At 41.1% G+C, this 21760-nt stretch overlaps 1 protein-coding gene across 1 annotated transcript in view; it reads right to left on the bottom strand.

The window, feature by feature from the left end:
- ARVCF (armadillo repeat gene deleted in velocardiofacial syndrome) overlaps positions 1-21760 on the bottom strand; it is a 259690-nt gene that overhangs the window by 142905 nt on the left and 95025 nt on the right. The window contains exons 3-4 of the mRNA XM_017734735.1: positions 17575-17676; positions 12973-13179 (exon numbers count right to left, since the gene is read on the bottom strand). Coding sequence (XP_017590224.1) covers positions 12973-13149 — 177 coding nt within the window. The 5' untranslated portion in view covers positions 13150-13179; positions 17575-17676. The remainder of the gene's footprint in view (positions 1-12972; positions 13180-17574; positions 17677-21760) is intronic.

The following is a 21760-nucleotide window of genomic DNA, read 5'->3' as shown; positions in this document are numbered from 1 at the left end:
GCCCGCCTTCCCCGCCCCCGGATCTCTCCTGATGGATTACAGAGACAAAGAGGGAAACCGCCTGTTCCCAGCGTCTCTCAGAGCGGTAACCTGCCGGCTCCGGCGGCAGAGAGCTCTTCCCACAGCGCCTGCCCGGGGAGCGCAGCTGCCTCCGGAATTACAGGGCGGTCTGCAAGAAAGCACAAGAAAGGAAACCTTCTCGCTTGCTTACTTTTTGCAGTTCACTTCGAGATTAATGGCATCCCTAATGCGCCAACACCAAAGAACGGTGATCTTCTATCACCGTCTCCTCCCTTTTGCATCTTAACACAGGTGCGGTGAGGCTTAGAGCTAAAAAGTACAACTGGCCTCATTTTTTAAAGCCATTCACCTGCCCACGAACCTGTCCCACATTCATTAGAAGATCGCCTGGACAAATTACTCATTACCAAAATGAATGCCAGATGTGCTGTGCCTTGCATCCACCACATTCTGCAACAAGAACTGGGACTTCACAGCGTAGTTCAACACGGTTTTCACATCCATCTATTTCTAGTAAATTTGAAGTACCTAGTTTTTAATATTCACTCCTTGAACAAGGCTGTGAACCTTTATGAAATACCTGGGAAGAAGGAGAGCTTTCCCATACTTCTTATTCTAGGATCTGATCCTTCTTTCTGCCTTTTCCACAAAACTGCAGAAAGTGATGTATTAAATATTTTAAGACATCAATTCTTAAAAGAAAGATGTAGGTTGGTAGGTGTAAACCAACCTTAACTAAACCTTAAGTGTTTTTCCCCCTGGAGCCACAACAGGGCAAGAGGAGATGCTCAGCCAGCACTGAACCAGAGCCCTGCCCTTCCATGGAAGCTGTTGGCCAGACCTGGGAGGGAGCCAAGGCCCCCCCAGTGCTGAAAATCCAGCACTGCTTGCAGACACAGCCAAGGGGCAATGGTGCTTCTCCCTCTTCCTACTAGATTCCTGCAGCAAACCAAAGCAATTAAGTAAATCCAACACAGTAACAGCTGGTGACTGAACAATGGTAATTAAGGACTGAAAGATACTGGCATCAAATTAGAGACCATCCCTGGAAAACAGGCATAGTCAAAGACAGGGAGACCAACTACACACCAGGAAGAAAGGTACAATTGAATAGTCTTTAATATCAGAACAGGCACCTTTGCACAAAAGGGTCTTTTCATCCCAGCTTCAGGTTCCCAGAAAATTTTAAAACATCCTTCCAGTGTCACCATAACTAACAGTTAATTTGTATCAATCCTACCAGAGGAACGTGAAAAAGTGGCATCTCCTATACACTCATTTAAGAGTGGAAGAAATGTATCAGATCTATTGAATCCTATTTTCAGCCTTCCTACTAGTGCCAGTGTCAGCACTCCAGATGTATATTAGAGCTAAAGCTTTGTATTTTTGGGGCAGAGAACATGGCAGAACTACGTTACCCAGCTCATCCTAGTTTGTTTAAAAATAAATGCTGTAAAGTTTGACAAGGGCAATGGTAGATGTTCCACAAGGTTTAGCTGAAGTGATTTGCTTCACTGGAGGGACAAGATGTATTCTATCCACAGGGGAATAATTTAGAGGCAACTGTAGTGGCCATTAATAAAATACGTAAAGGCCAAAGCAAAAGGAATAAGGTTTGTATGAGTCTCCTGTACTTTTGTAAAGCGCTCTCCCCACCCCTTCTCCTTGTCCAACTTTTCTTCAGTTAACAAACTAAAATAGCTCCACTTTTGTTGAGGCCATGCTGGCACAGAACAGCACCATTCAATTTAGCCATGCACCTGGCTATGTGCCAGACCTTTATACACTGTCAAAGAAAAAAACAGTGTAAAGCTTATATCCATAGGGCACTGAAGGAGCTACTCTTGCATGCAAAGCGACGAAACTGAAAACCTTCCTGGATGGACTTGCCAATTCTTACTCACATAAGAAGTCTCTCATGTTGTAAACCCACAGGTATTTGTGCAAGCCATGCAAGATTAGTGCTGCTGAATTTTGACGTCCCACCTGCTGGAGTCAGGTTGTTATTTAAAAACATGCTTTTCTTTTAAAATATAAAATGGATGCTTGTAGGCTTTCTCGTTGTAAAGTAAATTTTGAAAATGTTTTGACTCAAAGCTAAGACTTTTGGTTTTTTTTTTTAAGGGCAAATTACATCTCCAGTCCCCTTAGCCTCTTGCAGTATTTTACCAGCTCTTATAATTCTGAATGCTGAGATTTGGCAATGTGAAGTCAAAGTACCAATTACCTAAAAAAGAGTTATGGATTAGATCCCTACTGAACTTCCAAATTCTGGCAACAAACACTATCCATTAGTATCAGACTGCTGACTACATCACAACCTTCCCCTCTTTTTTTTTAATGAACCTTAAATTCTTAATCTGTCACATTTTTTCCCAGCTGCAAAAGCAGGGTGAAAACCTTCTTTCTTCTTGCTGAGAAATTAAAAATTTATAAATAGGAAGGGATTTAATTCTTTGGAAGATGGAATAGTATAGTATCTCAGCCGAGCTCTCTTTTCTTATTTTCCCCATTACCCTTAAAAAATTCCCCATCACTAGTGCTGCTCTATAGATTGATCTGCTCTCAGAGGCAGTAAAAAGGGAATGGTTTACAGCTCTGCCTGGGATCATAACATATGGCTTCAGTGATATGTAACTTCCATAAACCCAACAGAGCAAGAAGGCACAAGATGAATCAAGAATCCCAGCTAACCATATAGGCAAAAGCACCACCATCACCCATGGCAAGTCTCCGAATTAGAGAGCCTGTATTCATAACAGGGGCTTCCATGCCAAGGATATTTTATTGTCCTTCTGTGAATTTCATGCAGCAAATAAACAAGGTAAGTGGGAGATCTAAAGCACAGCACGCTGGGATGTGTCAGAGTGCCCTACAGTAGTGATTTTAATCCAGACAAATGAAAACAGAACATTCTATCTCCGAGATACATTTTGAAATCTTTTTCTGTTAGCATTACCGTCATTTTTAAACGTGTTTGAAAAGTTACAGGAGCCCTTCCAAAGCATCTGTACTTGCTCCAAAATGGTTGCGTGACTCTAGTAGGACACATCCACCCAGATTATTTCTAGCATTGCCATGAACATGGTTTTGACAATCTTCTTGCTCCCATACTGCAAGGTTAGAAATTGAGACAAAGCCAGGTTGCCTCAATCAGGGAGCTGTTGTGTTTATATGGAGAATGATTTTAGGTGTCTTTTATTTAAGAAGCCAGTATTAAAAAAGAGGTCTAAAGGACCACAAGACTGAAGAACAATACAGCAAAGAGGAAGCAGACACTTTCTATAGGTTGACACCATCAGGCATTTCAGTAAGTTTAGGAGATTTTAATTTGTATACGAACACAGATTCCATCTTGCTACATCTAATATCAGTCAACTCCATTTCATCTAAGTTGTCATATGACAGGATGAGAACAAGGACAGTCTGGTGACAGCACTGCTTACATTAGAAACAAAGGACAGAGGAAGCTACATGTCACTGCATATAGGTTGCAGTTGAATGAATGACCTATGTTTCTTCCCAGGAGCTTCATTTAGGTAAGAATCAACTACATTTTAAAGGGATAAAAACACCCTCCCCTCGAGCTTATGAAAAAAAAATTAAATTACCATGACATTTATAACAGAATGACAACAGAAAGGAAAACAAATCAAGTTTAAGGTTGGTACTGTAACCATAATTTCATGCTGTAGTTATTGGAAAGGAAAACAAAGACTCAAATGCAGGAAAGAAAGACTCAGTAGTAACCATTTTTTGTTTCTCAGATTCTGTTTTGGTTTGTGGATTTTCCAGACGATTTGTGCTGTATTTCATGCTGCAGATTACAAACACTTGCTCAGAAGGTACCAGCTTAACACATCATTCTCTCGTCCAGAAGGCAGAAATGTGGTTTGCCATGATGTACTGGACTGATAACTGTCTGCACAATCTACCCATTTTCATGGTAATTACTGTCCTCTTCAAACCAAAACCTGAAGCTATTTTGCAGTCCCTTCTGAAGAGAGAATTAAGGTCTCTGTGTAGGAAATTTATTCCAGAACAGGTTTCTTGTATTTTAAATAGTTACATATGAAAATAAGACTGCAAAAAGGAAGAAGAGATAATTGAGATGGGTTAGAAACACAGACACTATAGTTCTTTTCTATCTTTAACTACACTATTCTAAAAATGCCACTGTGCCAGGATTTTAGATTGAGTCCTTAAAATGAACTCTGACAGTATTCTACAACATTTCCCAGTCACCACAACTATGGATAAAAAATATTCTCTTCAGCTAGTAATTTAGTAGTTTAAAAAAGAAGCAGTTGTTGGGGTTTTGGTTTTTGTTTGGTTGGTTTGTGTTTCGGTTTTTTAAAATAACACCTAAATAAAGAGAAAACTGTGACATTTATTTAAATCAAAGGCTTTAATTATAGTTGGCACACAGCCTCAGGCTGCCCATGGCCATCTTTGGCCATTCTGTTCTCAGTCACACTGATGACTTCAGTGAATTACTCCACATTTGTGACAAAGCAAGCAGGAACATAATTTGAACCCTTAACAAGATGGCCTAAACTAGCAAAAGACTCAGTAATTTATTCATGTCATCATAACCCAACACCCATTTTGGGCTCTTTCAGCATTAGTTCACAAGAGCTTACAGACACTGCAGAACAGCTGAAAGGGAACTCTACAGAATTTTTGATTTTAAAAGCCAGGTTGAACCCTGCAGGTCCAAAGCCCAAAGGGCTCAGGGGAAAAGGAAATTGCCAGGTTGGCTGCTTGGTGGTTTTATAGTTTCTGCAAAACCTTTCTGCAGCCACACGTGGCTTTGCGAGGGAAGAGGCTCACAAAGGCTGACCAGGTCCTGGGCAACGCCTTGTAGGGATAAAGCTCTGCCTCACTGCACCCCTACAGATCAAGGCCTGCATTAGGAACAAAATCTTTTCATCAGATTGGGAGATACAGTGCAAACAGATGTTTTGATGGTTTATAATCTTTCTTCCTGAACATCCCAGTTAAACTAATACAGTCGTATGCTTGGGAACTAAAATGTGTGACAACTAAAAATCTTAAAAAGCCAGGACAATTAATCATGTTCTGCTGTCTGAACTGAGAAACAAACAAGCAGCAGGACATGAAAAATAAATCACAACTTTTAATGTAAGATGATTCATGTTAATTATCAAGAAGCAAATGTGGTAAATGTGACTAGAAAGTTGTTTTTTAAAAAAATCCTATTAAACCTGATACTACTCTTTAATGTTTACATTTTAATGTTCCTGTTTTGAGACATTTTTAATAATTACTTGCTGTTATACTTGCTGATGTTGTAACACTCAGAGATATCATGCAAAGAACAACCTAGATACCTGTTTATATAATAAGGAACACACTGCAATCAGAACTTAATTTTAATGTGTTTCTCTTATATGTTCTTGTAGAAGAAAACATAGTTCTATTAGTAAAGCAATGTAAAATCTAAAGTTCTATTAGTAAAGCAATGGAAAATTACCATGGAACAGTGAATTTGTCATTCAATTTAAATATTTTTAATTTAAACCTGGCACAGCTCCAGGCCAGAAAGGCTAACACTTGTGAAAAATCATTCTTTCTCAAGTCTTGGCAAACAAAATAAGAAAATCCTTGCTTTTCAGTTGCTTCCAAAACCTCATTCAATAAAAATTTGCACAAAACAAAAGGAGTTGAAACTTTCAAGGCAAATGAAACTGCAGAAATATTTGAGATGCTTAGGGCAAACATGGCCATTGCTTTGCACTGTTACCATCATTAGTGCAAGGCAGTTGCTGTCCTGCAGACAAACATTAGATGGCACTTTGGAATTCAGCAGCTCCCACAGAGAGTCGCACAGCACATACTTAACAGATGAAGTGTGAGACGTGAATGTGAGGTACTTTTGATGACAGAGAGAAAAATGAAATTTCTGCAAAGGTGTGCTTTTTGGAGCTGGAAGTATACATTCAATCTACACATGTAAAGCTGTAAAATAGTATGTAATTAAATTTCGAAAAAACAAATCATACAAAGAATAAAGTAATTCTTCCTCCAGACAGAGGGTCAGTTTCTCAGTTATTGGGTTCCCTTTTTATTTTTTATTGAATCATTTGGAATCTACTTTTTAAACTAGACTCGCTGACAAAGTTTTGTACAAACACTTCTCGGATAACACATCAGATTTTGAGTGGATTCTGCTGCATGCCAGCAGTTCTGAGCCCCAAATAACTCTCATAAGTGAGGTTTAAGTGGTTTGCTTATCAAATAATTCCCTTCTGGAAAGGACTGCACAGCTTCTGATTCAACTGGTCAAAGCTTCTCAGTTGTTGCTGAAATTGATACTAATATTCCCACTGACTTGTATCCATGCTTTTACCATTGTAAGGCCTTAAATGAAGAGTGAAGAATAATCACGGGCTGAGACTATTCAAGAAACAGAAGAACAAGGAAATGTAAATTCTTGCTGGGATACCACTTGAGTCCATTTTCAGAGCCTCTCATGTGATATATACCATGATGCCTGATGCACAATATTTTAAGGCTTCTGCTATGGAATTCCTCCTGCAATACATAAGGCAGGTTGTAGGATTTCCTTTGGAATTTGCGTCATCCCAGCAGAAAGGCGAACAGCAGGAGCTCCTCAGTGGTGCCACATGCCATGCTGTCACTTTGTAAAGTCTCTGACACCTGCAGTAGTTCCAGGAGAGCTCCTGCTCTGGCCCAGGCCTGCAGGGTGTGGGCTGGCAGCAGCACTGCCCCAAGCCAACTGCAGTGCTTTGGGCCCGAGAACACCAGCTCCTGCTTCAGCTTCCCCTCTTGCTGAGCTATCAGCCAAAGGTCCCGACTCTTACTCTAAACCAGGAGCTGATGCTTTCACAGAGATGGAACAATGTCCATAAAAAAGGCACTCAAGCTCCAACCTCCAAGCTAAATGGAATTATTGTCATGTCCAACACAGCAGAAGCCAGGGATGGGAGCAGATGGGAACATGTCTCCCTGAAAAGCAGCTGAGTAATGGCTCCTGGTGCAGTTCCTAACTGCTGGGATCCCTTGGTACTGCAAGTATCTCCCAGCTCACAATGAATTCTGATATAAGAACTCATTCTCCCATGGGAATCATATTCCCAAATCTCCCTCTTCTTTTTTCCCCCGGAACCTCTGAACAGTTGCACATATGCAGAAGCTGAAACCTGACCCAGGTCACTCCTAGAAGCTCAGTAACTCTACTCACTGAATTTGCAGGATCAGGCTGAGGGCAGAGCAAGTGCCCCTGTAACTCCCAGGAACCTACAGGCCAAAGGAACATGAGCCAAATTACAGAGTGAGGGGAGCTGGGCAGGGGCGGCAGCAGCCGGAGATCGGCCGTGAGGTGACAGACACCAAACCATGCTGTACCCCTCAAGCAGAACGTACATTTCTATGCCTTCATCTGGGTTTATAAAGGAATTCGATTATCCCTGCAAGTTCTTTCGACATTTTGCTACCTATCAATACTAGCAGAAGGAGAACATCCATGGGTTAACTACCAGTGAGTTTTTTTCTTGGTATTTGGCATTGTAGCAGGAAACAGTACTGTAACACCAGGGAGTTGTCATGAACTGACAGCATTGTTGTCTGTACCTGACCTTACCTGTAAGGCAAAAAAAAGGAATTTTCCATGCCGTCAGTCCCTTAATACGAGTGCAAATATGTTACATAACACAGGAAGCCAAGAGGCACTACAAACTCAAATTAATTATATGAAACTTTTACACCCAAAGATGGAAATTGCATTTTGTATGAGATGCAGAAGAGAGAAAAGGTGAGGCGAAGATTCAGTATAGCTCAGAACCCATTTTTGCTTCTTCCCTGGATATGTTTAAACATATATACAGTATTAATACACCCATTATATACAATATTAATGCACCCACGTTCTTACTATCAAAGCACTGGAAATAGCCTCTACATTCTAGCAGTCTGCACTACGTCAGTGTGGAGCAGAGAATCTTAAATAGAAGTAATGAAATACAGACAGAAGCGTTATTGTTGCCCAGGCTGACTCAGAAAGGTTAACTTGATGGTATTTTCTTAGAAAAGCAATTTGAGCTAATCTTCTTGTATTTGTTTTTTAATTCTCGCCATGTGTTCTGGTGTGCTTTAGAGTTCACCTTTTATTTGAAAATGGCCCTCAATTCACTAAATGTCATTTTTGGCAGAAGTCACAGGTACCTCAGATTAACATAAATACTGAAGAATATTGGTGCTTAATTATGGCTTAAAAATACCTGCCTAAAATATAAAAAAATGTCAAATATGTTTGTTTTCAAACAGGTGTTATTTCTCTGGAACATAAGCTGATATATAAATGATCCAAATCATAACTATGAAAATATCCTGTAGCTTTTTTCCACAAGCTAATTTCCCTCGAACAGCTATAATCATATTTGTAAAGTGAAGAAAAAAATTAATTCTATTAACTTGGTTTATTTTTTCATATAAGAACACCCCAACAAACCCCTCACTGGGAACCTAAAAGAATCAAAATAACAGTCAAATGTTATAAATTTTTAATTATTGGGTGATTTTGTCAGTGTGAAGACTTCTCAGATCAACCCATGTTACTTCTTACAGGCACATAAGAATCAATATATCTGATAAGTAAAACCCTGCACCAGCATGTAATGGGCTGATTTCTGTTATTTGTACCATGTGAAATTTGGCAACTCCCACACCTTTCCTACCTGTAAGAAGGTGGATAATAGCTTTTTCTGATAGAAACCCCTCTCAAATCCCTAAAAGGCACTACAGAATCTCTGAAGTCAATGTATTGTTACAGGGCTTTTTTACACAGGTCTATTAAATGCTGTGCTTTATTTTGGTTATGCAACATTAACAGGAATGGGAAGTTGTCACCATGTACCAATGGGAAACAATCTTTGAATGCAAACCTTTTTCAGCTCCCCAGATGATCAGACTTGACAGAGCTTCTCTGAAACCCATGGAGCCTTGCAGTTTAAACCAAGTCAGGATATAGGTTTGTGTTTAATAAGTATCACATGTCTAATATTTTAATAAAAGTGTGTATATATAAATATATATATATATGTTTAATAAGTATCACATGTCTAATATTTTAATAAAAGTGTATATATATATATATATATATATATATACGAGAGAATGTTCCTTAGTAGTAGTAAGTTATGTTCTGTGGTGCTAATATTGCATCTCTGTGTCAGCCCATCACAGCACATACCCCACATGGGCACATCTGTATCTCCTCCCTGCCCAACTTCAGCTCCCACTGTGAAGAGCAGCAGAAGGCTGATTTGAAAGAAGTTAAACAAAACCAGGTAGATTAAACTAAATACCTCATACACGAAGAGCAGTAAGATTTCTCAGACTTGTTAAAAACCTTATCAACTAGATACTTGAATATGTAGAAAACACATGATGGGTGCTACTCACCAGCAACTCAGACACTTACTGGACTGTGCCTGCCCTGGTAAACTGACCAAAAAGGCAAAGACTGCCAAGACTCCCATGGCCTGGGATACTGTAATAACCAATGTACATGATTTACCTCAAAAGTTAGAGAAGCAAACACAAATACACATTAACAGACCACTCTTCTGTTTTCAGTCCAACCAGAGTTTCACTTCCAAAAACCAACAGCAGTGACCAGCCATGTGGCTCCCACCACTCAAGGCCAGAGACATTCAAGAACATCCTTAAAAACTGCAGTGAGTTTTAGGAGATTTTATTAACCAGATAAAAGATCTATGACCAAAGTTTCATTAAATGTTACATTTTCCAGACGAATGCCAAGGTTTTCACTGTGTAACTAATGACCTTTTGCCCAGAGGCTTCTTAGTCTGAAAGAGCACTTTATTTGTCCACTTCAAAATCTGCAGCTAACACATGTATAAAGCTGCATATCTTCCAAAAGTTCTGGAGCTGAAACACCCTAATTCATGCCACTGGCTGCACACTCAGCAACAAACTCTAATTGCAGCTACAGTCGAATACTGGGGAAGCTGCACAGGGCAGAAGTTACATTTACCCCAAGTGCATTAACCACAAAGAGCACTTCTGTCCCCATTCACCAGGGCCTGTGCGGGTTAAAGCTGACTGTCCCTATGGCAGGAGCTGCTCACAGCCTCCTGCAGGAACAGAGACAGGTACAAACCTCTGCAGAGCCTGGAGGTTTGGCAGGCACTGCCTTCTGCAGCGGGCTAAGGAAGCACATGCCTTGGCCACTACCTGAATAAAAGACTCTCAATATGAATGGGAGACTTTTCAACAACAGTTAGGACCTCTCATTGTGAGGACAGTGTTTCCCAGAAACCCCTCCTCTGAGAAAGTTTCCTGTTAAAGAATAATCTCAGCTATTTCTAACTAATATCTGAAAAAAACATTAATGATTTGTTTAGATTGTCCCAGTAATCAACTTCTCCCATTAAGATATCTTTAAGGTAATTTTTAAAAAAAAGTATCCATGCTTTCTTAATGTGAAGTCAAGAAGCCTATGCATGCAATTTTTGGCAATTACAGCACATCCCTGACCTCATTTGCAGATCTGATATTTCTCATCAAGGGCCAATAGACACAATGGCATACACACTCACAGAAAAAGTCAGCAAGTGCACCAGAGCTCACATGTTCTATTCCAGTATCTGAAATTCACACTGAACAGGCAGAACTCACCAGCAAGTGGCTAACTGGGCTGTCTAGGACAAGGAGTTATTCTTACGGAACAAGTTTAAAGCTAGTATTAAAATAAAATAAAAAAAAAAAGAAAGAAATTAAAGTAAGAGTTCCAGAATTAATCAATTAGAATCAATATTTTTTAAGACCTTGATTTTGTCTTTCAAGGACTTCAGAAAACTGTTAAGACTCCTGGCACATTGCCCATATATATAATACTTTTCCTTGTCTAAAATGAAAAGGGGAAAAAAAAAAGCTTAATTTTCTATTCTAAGAAGTAAGTATGGGATTGTATATTAAAAAAAAAGTACTGAGACTCAATTAACAAAGCCCTGACTATACACACTTCCCTAACAAATCCCTTTGGCAGATTCCACGTTGACAAACAAACAACATGGAAAACTGATGCCTGGTTGTGAAGACGATTAAAGATTATTTGTCACTCTCATAAAACGGAGCTAACCCTCATTTCTTTTGTCCAAATTCTACTCAGAATAACTAGATTATGTATAATCACCATGCAAGTTCCAAATGGAAAAGCTGCTACTTGAGTTACTTTGCAATATTCCTTATAACAAACAGTTGAATGGGGTGATGTGCAGCAATCAGCCAGTCCTCACAGAAACGGCCTCAGAGAGCTGGATTTCACTACAGGGTGTGAGCAATCCCCACGGACAGTAGAGCAGAGAGCGCCTCTTGCTTTGTGTACTCCGCACAATGAAATGCAACACAGAACAGTAGAGATGAAAAGATTCTATGTTCTGCATAAGACTGAATGTACAGCTTTCATCTTTCATTGAAACAGTATTTAATTCTAGTAAGTCAGGGAGGAATTTGGCCCTTGGTATATTTTATGAGAATTCACACAACTAACCTTACGTTGATTCTTAATTGTGCATATTTCGTTTTTAACCATTTTATTTCATATACAAGGTACTCTAAAAACCTCAGTGCTAATTATCAATGAATTGAAGCTCCCCTAACCCAGTGGCAGTGAGCTGAGCATACGCAGATTCAGTCTGGGGTCACTTACAGGGGCTGTTTCTCTGTAAGAGTCAAGTAGACCCCAGTAACTTCAAACTCTTTTATTAAGTTTTCTTGGAAGTGGTTAGACCTTAAGCCATTACAATGCAGAAAACTCATGCTTCATCAGTTTTGTGGATAAGGAATTTCATTCTGAAGCTATTAATCAGGCACTTTGCACAAAGTCATTCAGAAAAAGTGAACTTGTCCTTTTCCTATAAAAAATATGTAAGCACATCCCCCCTCTCCCAGCCCAGATGCTCATCACAGGAGAACCACCTACAGCTCCTACCAGACATGGTCAGACTTTTAGCCTAACCAGTGCAAGCTGCTCCTTTCACATGAAATCCCAAATTCAAGCATCTACATGTACAAAAACATGGCAGCTGTTAATAGAAAAGCAGTGCTAACATAATATAAGATAAAGTCTGCCTGAATACAGCTCAACGCAAGTATAATTGTAAAACAGTCTGGTATAACTGGGAAACAACTTACAGAATCGTCACAGCCCAGTTTCCTTCTGAATTGAACCATGTTTTCTCAGGAAACAGACCTTCACAAATGGTACTATTGCTTCTGCATGACTTACCTTGTGTGTCAGAGGGGTTTGAGAGCTGAAGTAATTTAGAGACGTAAGTAGTTTATCATTGCACATTTAAACAGTTAAAGAATGTATATCAAGCAAAACATTGTTTGGAAATCTACAGCTACCCACAAAGCCAGTTTGCATCATTAAAATAGTCTATCAATTCACTGCACATGAGAAACAAATTATGAAGTCCTCCCTACACAAACAATAAGGCTTTGCAGGAGGGAAATCTCTGCTTTTCATGCTGCTCCCTCTATTCAAAGTCCAGCTATTTCTAATGGAAATTTTGTTTGCTATGGAGATTATGATTCAGCCTTCATTTTCAATCACAAGCACATCACCAGACTTACAGCAAGTGCATAGATTTAGAGGAGGGTGTGAAGATCCCTCTTTAGGGTTTCTACTCAAGTATGCACATACTTTTAGAAGTATCCCATGAGCTAAGAGGAAGAGCAACTTCTAAGCCAAGGCTCTGAAGCTCAAGCTTGCAGATGACTCGATGAAGCGCACAAACTGCACCCCAGCTCTGGGCTATCAGAAGACACGCCACGCAATAATGAAATGCTGACAACACACAGAATGCACTGACTTTCTGGAATGGGACACTGTGCTAGGGGTGGACTCTAGTGACAGTGAAAGGAGCAGGCTGTTACCTGCAGTACGAGCTGCTGCCAGGCGGTTGCCAGCGGCTGACCATTGCCAATGTTGCAAATGCTCATTCGGTCTGTGGGCTGATTGGCACGCTCGAGTTGCAAGGAGACATAACGAGCTTCTTGCTCTTTAACAGATGCTAAAATGCTGGCAGCAGACCTGATATCATAGTCATCCATGACTGCTTTCAAATGCTTCCTGCCTGTTAACTGACCAGGGCAAATGGAAAGGGTTAGGTAAAGGGTGGGGAGGGCACAGGTCAGAGGTTAAAGATAAAAATGCACATCGTTAGTCACCCTGCTAAAATACTGATCATTCTAAGAAGCAAACTGCAGTGCTCTCTGAAAAGCACCCATCTTTCCATCCATTGATCTGATTTTAAATTATAAGTAATTAATCTAAGTCTTCCATGTTCAAAAAAGAAAAAAATATATGCTCACCTTTGAGAGAATTTGTATTTAATTCCTTTCATCTTTTTGCTAAAACTGCTCTGACAAGGGTTTTCATCCCTCTTGCAGAGCTAATTTCACTGTGCAAATAATAACGTACTTAAAAGAAATATATAAAGAAGATACGGCTTTAGAGGGAACGAGGAACATTCTCTCTACAGATACCTGGAATTTTTGTCTTCAACAGCATAAGTGAGAAGTTTAACATTTTTAAGGACAGAAACTTCATGGTTTCAGAAAACAGTTCTGTCCATTTTTCCACACCCCCCCAAACTTAACAGACAGTAGCTGAAAACAGTTTTCATTTTTAATAATGCAGCACACTGTAACATGGAAAACACTTTCAAATGCAGAGTGTGCAATTGCAGTTGAAATGCTTGATGATTTCAGCCAATGAAACAGTCCTTCATGCAGCTGTTTGCTAATAATGCAAATGAAAAAAGCAAACACCTTCCATGGAAAACACAGAGGACTGCTTGTCTTTCAATGCAGAAAAAGGAACTCAGAAACCAGCTAGATGGGTTAGAACTTCTGCCTTATGTCTTCTCTAGCAGGATTATGAAACAACCCATTTAAAACCCTATCTCCACCTGTTCGGTGCATGCAGTAAAACTCACCACTGACTCCACAGATCTGTGACCTGAACATCATTCAAAACATTTTACTATGAGTATGAAATCAGCAGTATAATATAAGCATAAATGATGACCTCAACAGAATCCTTCATTAAACAAGTAACCCCTTTACTACCAAACTACTTAAAGCATCTCTGAGATGAGCAGAGGCAGAATTGTCTCAAGCTCCTGTAATTCAAGAACAGTTCATGTTCTGTTCTGAGAGTTAAGTCCTGAGAAACTGTCCTTTGATTTGCTGCCAAAGATTCTTTGTTTTCAATCTATCAACAAGGATGAGCACAGATAGTTCCTTGCTTCCTGATGCTTAGCGATTCATCGTTCTGTGCCTTTTGATGATGCACACTCTTGACTGATGCATTTTCCATGACTGTTACATTTATCAGGTCTCTCTCCTGTGCAGATTCTTTGGTAGCTCATAATAACATGGTCATAATATTGTTATGCTCCCAAAGAGGAGTATTAGTAGTGACTAAGCTGCATGTTTTTACACAGTTTGTTGGAAACTCCTAAGTAGGCTCAAAGTCTCCTTTCTTTTGTCAAATATGGTTGAAATCACCCAACAGGCCGAAAAGACACTGGAGCAGAAGTGACAGACCCAAACCCAATGACATACACCCTGATTTCATGGGGAATAACCTGTCAGTAGCTCTGTGTTCATTGTTAATCCTTAGAGAGTTGCTGTTGAAAGGGATCAGGGTAATATAAAATCATGTTGGGAACAGTGTAAGGATTACCATGTATTAATCTCATAATGTTTACTTATAACCATGACTTGAGGCTTTCATGTTTGCAGACCAGTAAGGAGAAATGACTTTTCTCATTTATGCATCGATTTAACTTCTATTGAAATTCTGAAAGAAAACCAAAAACCACCAAAGGGTTTTCCAGATGTCACAGACTAGTCAAATACAGACCAAGCTGCCAACTTCTGAGACCTTCCAATAGATTATTAAAAGTCTATAAAACCTTCAGAGAGGTTACCAATTTGGTTTCTGCAAAGGAGACTCACAACCCTCTAAAAGGATAATATGATTCATGGGAAGTCACAGGAAGACTCACCTGCTCCATCTCAGCATGATTTAGCCCTGGCACAGCTAGACACGAGCACAGCCAGACTTTCTGGACCTCAGCTGGCTCATGCACAGCCAAGTTCCATGTTTCTGCTTTTGTGCTTCCCTGCTTTTGCACAGATGGAGACAGCTCTGTTTGTTGTCTCTACTCCCAGGAGCGCAGGCATGCTCACAGACTCTTTGCAGTGTGAAAGAAGTAGGACTTCACAGACCCGGGCACAAGTCAGATTTTGGAAGAAGCATACTGGGGAGTGGGAGTGGCAATTCTAACTATACATTCCTAAAGACAACCCCTGGGTTACTGATCATCACTGTCCTCATGCTAGGGCAGATAACAGCCTGGCTGCCACAGATCCAAATACACCTCATGAGGGGATGTTCCAGGCCCAAGAAAAGAGTCTGGATCACTCAGAGATTGATGAATGGAGACAGGCTCCTTCGAGGTGCTGCAGAGCAGGAATTCAGGTCTCCTCAGTCACCCCCACAGGGGCCCAGCTTTCAGGAACTTCACTGTCTGCAGCTAGAACTGCTCTTTCTCACATGCAACCATGATATCACACAAAAGTCATCTTTTGGGGGTCCCACAGGCTGGATATTTCTGGGGACTGATTTCAGAAGGTGAATCCAGTGGGGATGTAGAAAGAAGATAACAAGATGTTATCTACAATAAGTAAATTTAAAACAAACAGGTTTCTTGTAGAACATATAATGCAAGATTCTGTTCTAAGGAAAAGCCTTATCAAGAGTGCATGAAAAATCAAGAAGCCCCTCTTCAGAAGCAGTTACAGCTTCAATAATAAAAATCAAGTTGATGACTGAGCTGGTATATAACTTTCAAGTCACATTTTGAGAATGTGACAAAGATCCCATTCAGAAAATCCTTAATGAGATATAAGCCCTTTGATGCCACACATGAGAAAACCTAGAAAATTTGGGTTCTATAAATGGTATAAATCTCTAGAGAGATCTCCCTGCAGAAAGTATAGTGTTAATCTCCTTATAACCATAAATATTGTGCTTCTTTTCTCTATGCAAAGAAAAACACAGGCAGAAAATAAACTGTATAAATTTTCAGATGTACAATTAGTGACCATAAAAATCCTAATTGCTATGCAGAAACAGCAGTAGAACCAATAACTGCCTTTTAAGAACTGTTGGACAAAGACAGACTTCTGCATTTCAAATGTTTTATTAGCAGATAAATACTTGCTTGCTGTTGATTGCACCCCTAATTATTTACCCAGGGTTTCAACAATTTACATTATCAGCAGTCTAGACTGGAGGAGAAAAAAAAAAGTACTGACTCATGAGTTAGTTACTCAGGCTGCCACTTGCAATTTGCTACCATTTGTAAATAAATTAAAGTGCATTGAAAAGGGTATCAATAAATGAAAATATTAGACCCAGAGTAGCCAGGTAAAAATTATTCCTTAGGCTGCACTTCTAAACACAGAAACCAGTTGCCTACAGAGTATCAAAGGCTATGCTGACAGCAGCAAATCTCTCTCTCCTGCCTACGTGACTCTACGTACATTAGTGTTGCACTAGAATTAGAGCAAAGTAAGAGGATGTGTTTATTCTGACTGTCCATGTGAAAAACAGAAAAATGCATCAAAAGGCCCCTTCTGAGTCAATACAACCTGAGTGCTCACCGAGGATGAAAATCACCCCAGTGCAAAGAGCCAAAACAGGGGTCCCGCTCACTGCTAATACCCCAGCTCATGCCCAAGTCTGAGGCTCTTGGAAACACTGCCAAGACTCCAAGGGCCACTTGGTGCTCCACAAAAAACATGAGTCAACTCTGCATGTTAATTTTGCTATTATAGGATGTAGCTGATAGTCAAGAGTTTTTAAAGAGCTCTTCAGATTAAGAGGGGTCATGTTCTGTGAGATTTGGGCACCTAAATGCTAACAGTCATGAAGAACCTCAAATCCCCTGCACTTCAAAGTACTGTGTGTTCCTCAGATCAGGCCCGTGAGTGAGCTGTGTTTGGAGAGTGCAGTGTCCACCCACCACCTACAGAACACAGCAGGGGCTTCTCTCAGCATCAGAGGCTCTCAGGGATTTCTCATGTCCAACAGTCTGGACGCTCAGTTCAGAGCTGCCCCACTACTGCTCTGTCCAAGACCCCTCCAAGTCTACTCAGTCCTGCTCGCACGAGGTGTTTCTATGAGCATCAAGAAGCTCATTCATACTGCAGCTCAGCAGCTGTAGGAGCAAACACGAAGGCCTGTGAGTGTGCATGGAAACAGCAGCTTTGTGCTTCTCCAGGGAAGAAAACCAGCAGAATAAAAGCAAAAATGGGGCTTAAACAATCTATGGAACTGAAGCATAACACATGCCAATGACATTTTCAGCCTCAAGTGCCACAAGAGATGAGTAGCATAACATGACTGTTGCCCCCCATGCGACACCAGAAAACATGCAGAGAAAATTGAGCAATACACACCTAGTGAGGTACTGAAGTCTGATGGTTAGAGCTGCTGGGACATCACCCACTAAGACTAGAACAGGACAGACAAAGCAGGAGAGCAGCCTCAAGAAGAACCAGCTACAAGAGAGAGGAAAGAGAGACAGAGTTAGTTAATAAGGTATTACCTCTTCTGTATATAGTCAGCTCCCATGTTCTTCTCACTGTGTTGTAGAAATTATTTATTACACTGTTTTCCTCCAAACTTGTAGTAAAAGAATGTCGTGGTTTGACACTGGCCCAATGCCAGGCACCCACAAGAGCTGCTCACTCACCCTCCCCTGCCACAACTGAGCAGAGGAGGGAGAAGGAAAAAAAAAAATTAAGGAACACTTAATGAGTGAGACAAGGACCGGGAGAAACACTCCAAGGGCGAAACAGGTTCAACTTAAGTTGCAAAGTGAATTTATCACTAACAGAATCAAAGGAGGATAATGAGAAGTAAAGTAAACCCTTAGTACACCTTTCACTCCCCAGCCCTCCCCTCCATCTTCTTGACAGCGCAGGGAGACAGGGCATGGGGGTTTGGTCAGTCCATCACCGATATTTCCTTCCGCTGCTCCGGGAGAGGAGTCTTCCCCTGTGAGGCCGTGGGGTCCCTCCCATGGGAGACAGTTCTCTGTGAACTTCCCTGGCGTGGGTCCACTCTCAGGAGCAGCAGCCACACCGCCCCTGCTGCAGCGTGAGCCCCTCCCACAGGCACACAGCCCTCCCAAAACTGCTGCACCGTGGCTCTCTCTTCCACAGGATGCAGCCCTCCAAGGACAGGTTCCTCCAGCCGGGGACGAGGGGCCCTCTCTCCCCGCCGCGCCTTCCAGTGGATCACAGCTTCCTCCAGGCACCCACCCACTCCGGCACAGGCACCTCCCTCACGGACTGTGGGTGGATCTCTGCATCCCCCTGGACCCATGGGCTGCAGGGGCACAGCTGCTTCACCATGGTCATCAGCACGGCCTGCAGAGGAATCTCGGCTCCAGCACCTGGAGCACCTCCTCCCCCTCCTTCTTCACTGACATTGGTGTCTCCATGTTGTTTTCCCTCACATGTTCTCATCTCCTCCTCTTCTCTGACTAGAATCCAAAATCTTGTGACTTTGTTTTGATTTTCTTCTTAAATATGTCATCACAGAGGTGTTACCAACCTCTCTCATTGGCCCAGTTTTGGCCAGCAGCATGCCCATTTCAGAGCCATCAGCCACTGGCTCTGCTGGACATGGTGGGAAGCTTCCAGCAGCTTCCTCACAGGAGCCATCTTTGTGGCACCCCTGCTACCCAACACCAGGCCGTTCCAAACCAATACAAAGAAATAATATTCAGAGAAGCCAATCCTGAGACTCCTAGGGAATGAAACCCCACCCTGATTAATCTGATTTGTTATCAGTGATCAATACTTGCATGTTCCTGTGAGATTTACTGTTAATGTCCTAAATCAGGGAAAACTCTAGACTGGAAGGAATGTCTTGTAGATGATGGAATGTTGCAAAGCTGGATATTATAGCCAGGCAATTTAAAACACAAAAAGCTAACATGATGCCCTCAGAAATGAGAACTGTTATTTAGGCACACAACTTTAGGCCTCAGCCAGATGTACAAGCCCCAAACGGCTCAAGATCATTTCACAGATCCGTGTTAGAGAGCAGACATTGATTTTGAAAAGATGCACACAGCACAATAGCTTGTTCTCCCTGGCTGCATACGTACCTATCTGATCCTGTATGAAACCGAAGCAAAAGAAGCTTTTGGGACATCAGGTCATCCGTGTAGCTCAGTAAATCCCTCCTGTATGAAACCGAAGCAAAAGAAGCTTTTGGGTATCAGGTCATCCGTGTAGCTCAGTAAATCCCCGATTTATTTTGTCTTAAAACATTTATCACTGAAACTTCTCTGGGTCAGTGCGGCAGCTACCAACTTAGTCCCTGTTTTTGCTGAAGAATGTACAGAACAGAACCCATTTGGCATAGGCATGGTTCTGTGAGGCAGCACTGCCAGTCTTAAGCTACTACCACATCAAAAATGCTGCAACCACATGGCACAAAATGCAGAGGCAGTACAAACTCACACTGCTGGTTCAAATGTTTTAGAACATTTTCAGAGAGGAATGTTGCCCTGGCAGATTTTATGCTTGACCAGGTACTGTCTGCCTTCCTGAAGCCAGCATAAACACAATTTCTTGTGTTTCAGCCAAATTACCAGAAATATGATCCTTTCTTTGCATGGATCCAACCTCAAAGGGCACGGAAGCATCATGCCAGAAAACTCATTTTTTCTTAAACTAACAGAAGTAAATTCTATGCTCAAAACTTATATATATATATAACAAAACTGTGCAAAGATATGCCCAAAGATGAAAGTCAGGAGGCAGAGTGAGAGAAAGACTAATTCTCAAGTAAATGACCAGAGGGAATAAATTAAACATAACTGAGTTTCTACAGATAAAAGAGTAACACTCTGGAATTATATACATATATATATATATACATTAAATAACATGTAACACATTCCAAATAAACTGCTTCTCAGACCTTATGCTGAAATCTATCTTGAGCCTGGGTCCTCTTGCTGCTGTGGTTGACTGAGTTCTAATTTGACCCTTACGTGACAACCTCCATCAATGAATAGCAATGAGGAATTCACAAAGAAAGCTATTTCAATATAGTTCTCTGGTAGGCACAGACAGACACGCTGTGCTGCTGTCAAAAGAAACAACAAAAAAGCTGGTCAGGGTTTTTTTTGTTCCTTTGGACAGAGGCAGTCTGTGAAACAAGGTTTAAGCTAGGGAATGAACGAGGGCAGAGGAAATGGTAACAGGAGAACTCCTTGAGAAGGAACTTTGCATCTCAAGGACATTGCAATAAATGCTGCAGTAGACCACTTCCATTACTGCAGGAAAAAAAAGGTCAATGCGCAATATTTGAGCTTTTACATTAGTAGGAAATTTCATCTGATCATCCAGCAGGAAACATTCTGTATAAATAAATAAATAAATTCTGCAAATAAATTGATAAACTATGAACTGGGTTTAGCAACATCAAAAAAAGCATCCAAACATATGCTTGTAAAGGCAGTATGGTTCCACCACTTAACTCACTACAGAACTGGCTCTGGTCAGTAGCACTACAGCATCTCCAATCTTACCAAAATGATTCCCAGTCCATTTAAAAAGAAATAATTTAATTAACCTTTTAGTTAAAAGCACTGAAATCATATTGTAGTACCTCAGAAAAGATGCAGTTCTCAGCAAAAAAAGAATACAGAACTTTCTTACATCCAATGCAAACTCTCTAAATATATTAATCAATGCATATTTAAATGACACCAGCCTTCTTTCTACAGCTTCCCTTTGATAAAGATTCCTCACTTCAGTGTTGGGGCCCTCCTGCCCTGCCATGTGGTCCTGGGAGAGGGGCCCTGGGTGGGAGACACGGGGTTTCCCTGGCCCTGCTCAGCCTCGTTCCCATTGGTTGGTTTGTGTTCCCCTGCCCCAGCAAGGACCCTCGGGTCCCGGGATTGCAGCAGTTCCTCGGGAGAGCCCCGGCCATGCGGCTGGAGAAATAAACATCTCTGAAACATCTAGCAAGAATCAGTTCATATGTATTTCTTTTCCACAGGCCTTGTTGTCTGATATGCGTGTTGCAGTATCCACACGGTAACAAATGGTGGGTAATGCGAGCAGAACGATCCCCGATCCCTAAGGACAGCGACTGATTTGTGAGTAAACTCTGGATTTCTCTTCTTGTTTTGTTTTGCTGTTCCATCTCTAAACGATGGAGGAACCGTGGAAAGACTCTTGGCTCTCAGAGCCGCATATGGACATTTATCTTAAACTTGAAAAGATTCTTGAACAACGATTTGTAAATTTTAGCTTAATTCAAGCTCAAAAGTAACTGAAACATTTCCTTTCATGGTTGTTTAAGAACTTTTTCTATGTTTATTAGGATTTGATTCTTACCAAAGACTTTTGGAAGACCGTTTGGACACAGTTAATTTTTGAGTCAAAATATATGCCGATGGAAGAATATTTTTATGAATATTATTTAATTACCGAGACTGCTGAGCAATGTCAGCTGTGTCCTGGCGAAGGGAAGCGTGCCTCAGGGACCGTGCGGCCTCGGCCACATGGACTGAGCGCTCTGCGAGCAGCAGCGAGGCAGTTCCCGCGTAGATCG

Source organism: Corvus brachyrhynchos, unplaced genomic scaffold (assembly GCF_000691975.1).
Source record: "Corvus brachyrhynchos isolate BGI_N302 unplaced genomic scaffold, ASM69197v1 scaffold114, whole genome shotgun sequence".
NCBI lineage: Eukaryota > Metazoa > Chordata > Aves > Passeriformes > Corvidae > Corvus > Corvus brachyrhynchos.
This window is presented reverse-complemented; position numbering and strand designations above follow the sequence as displayed.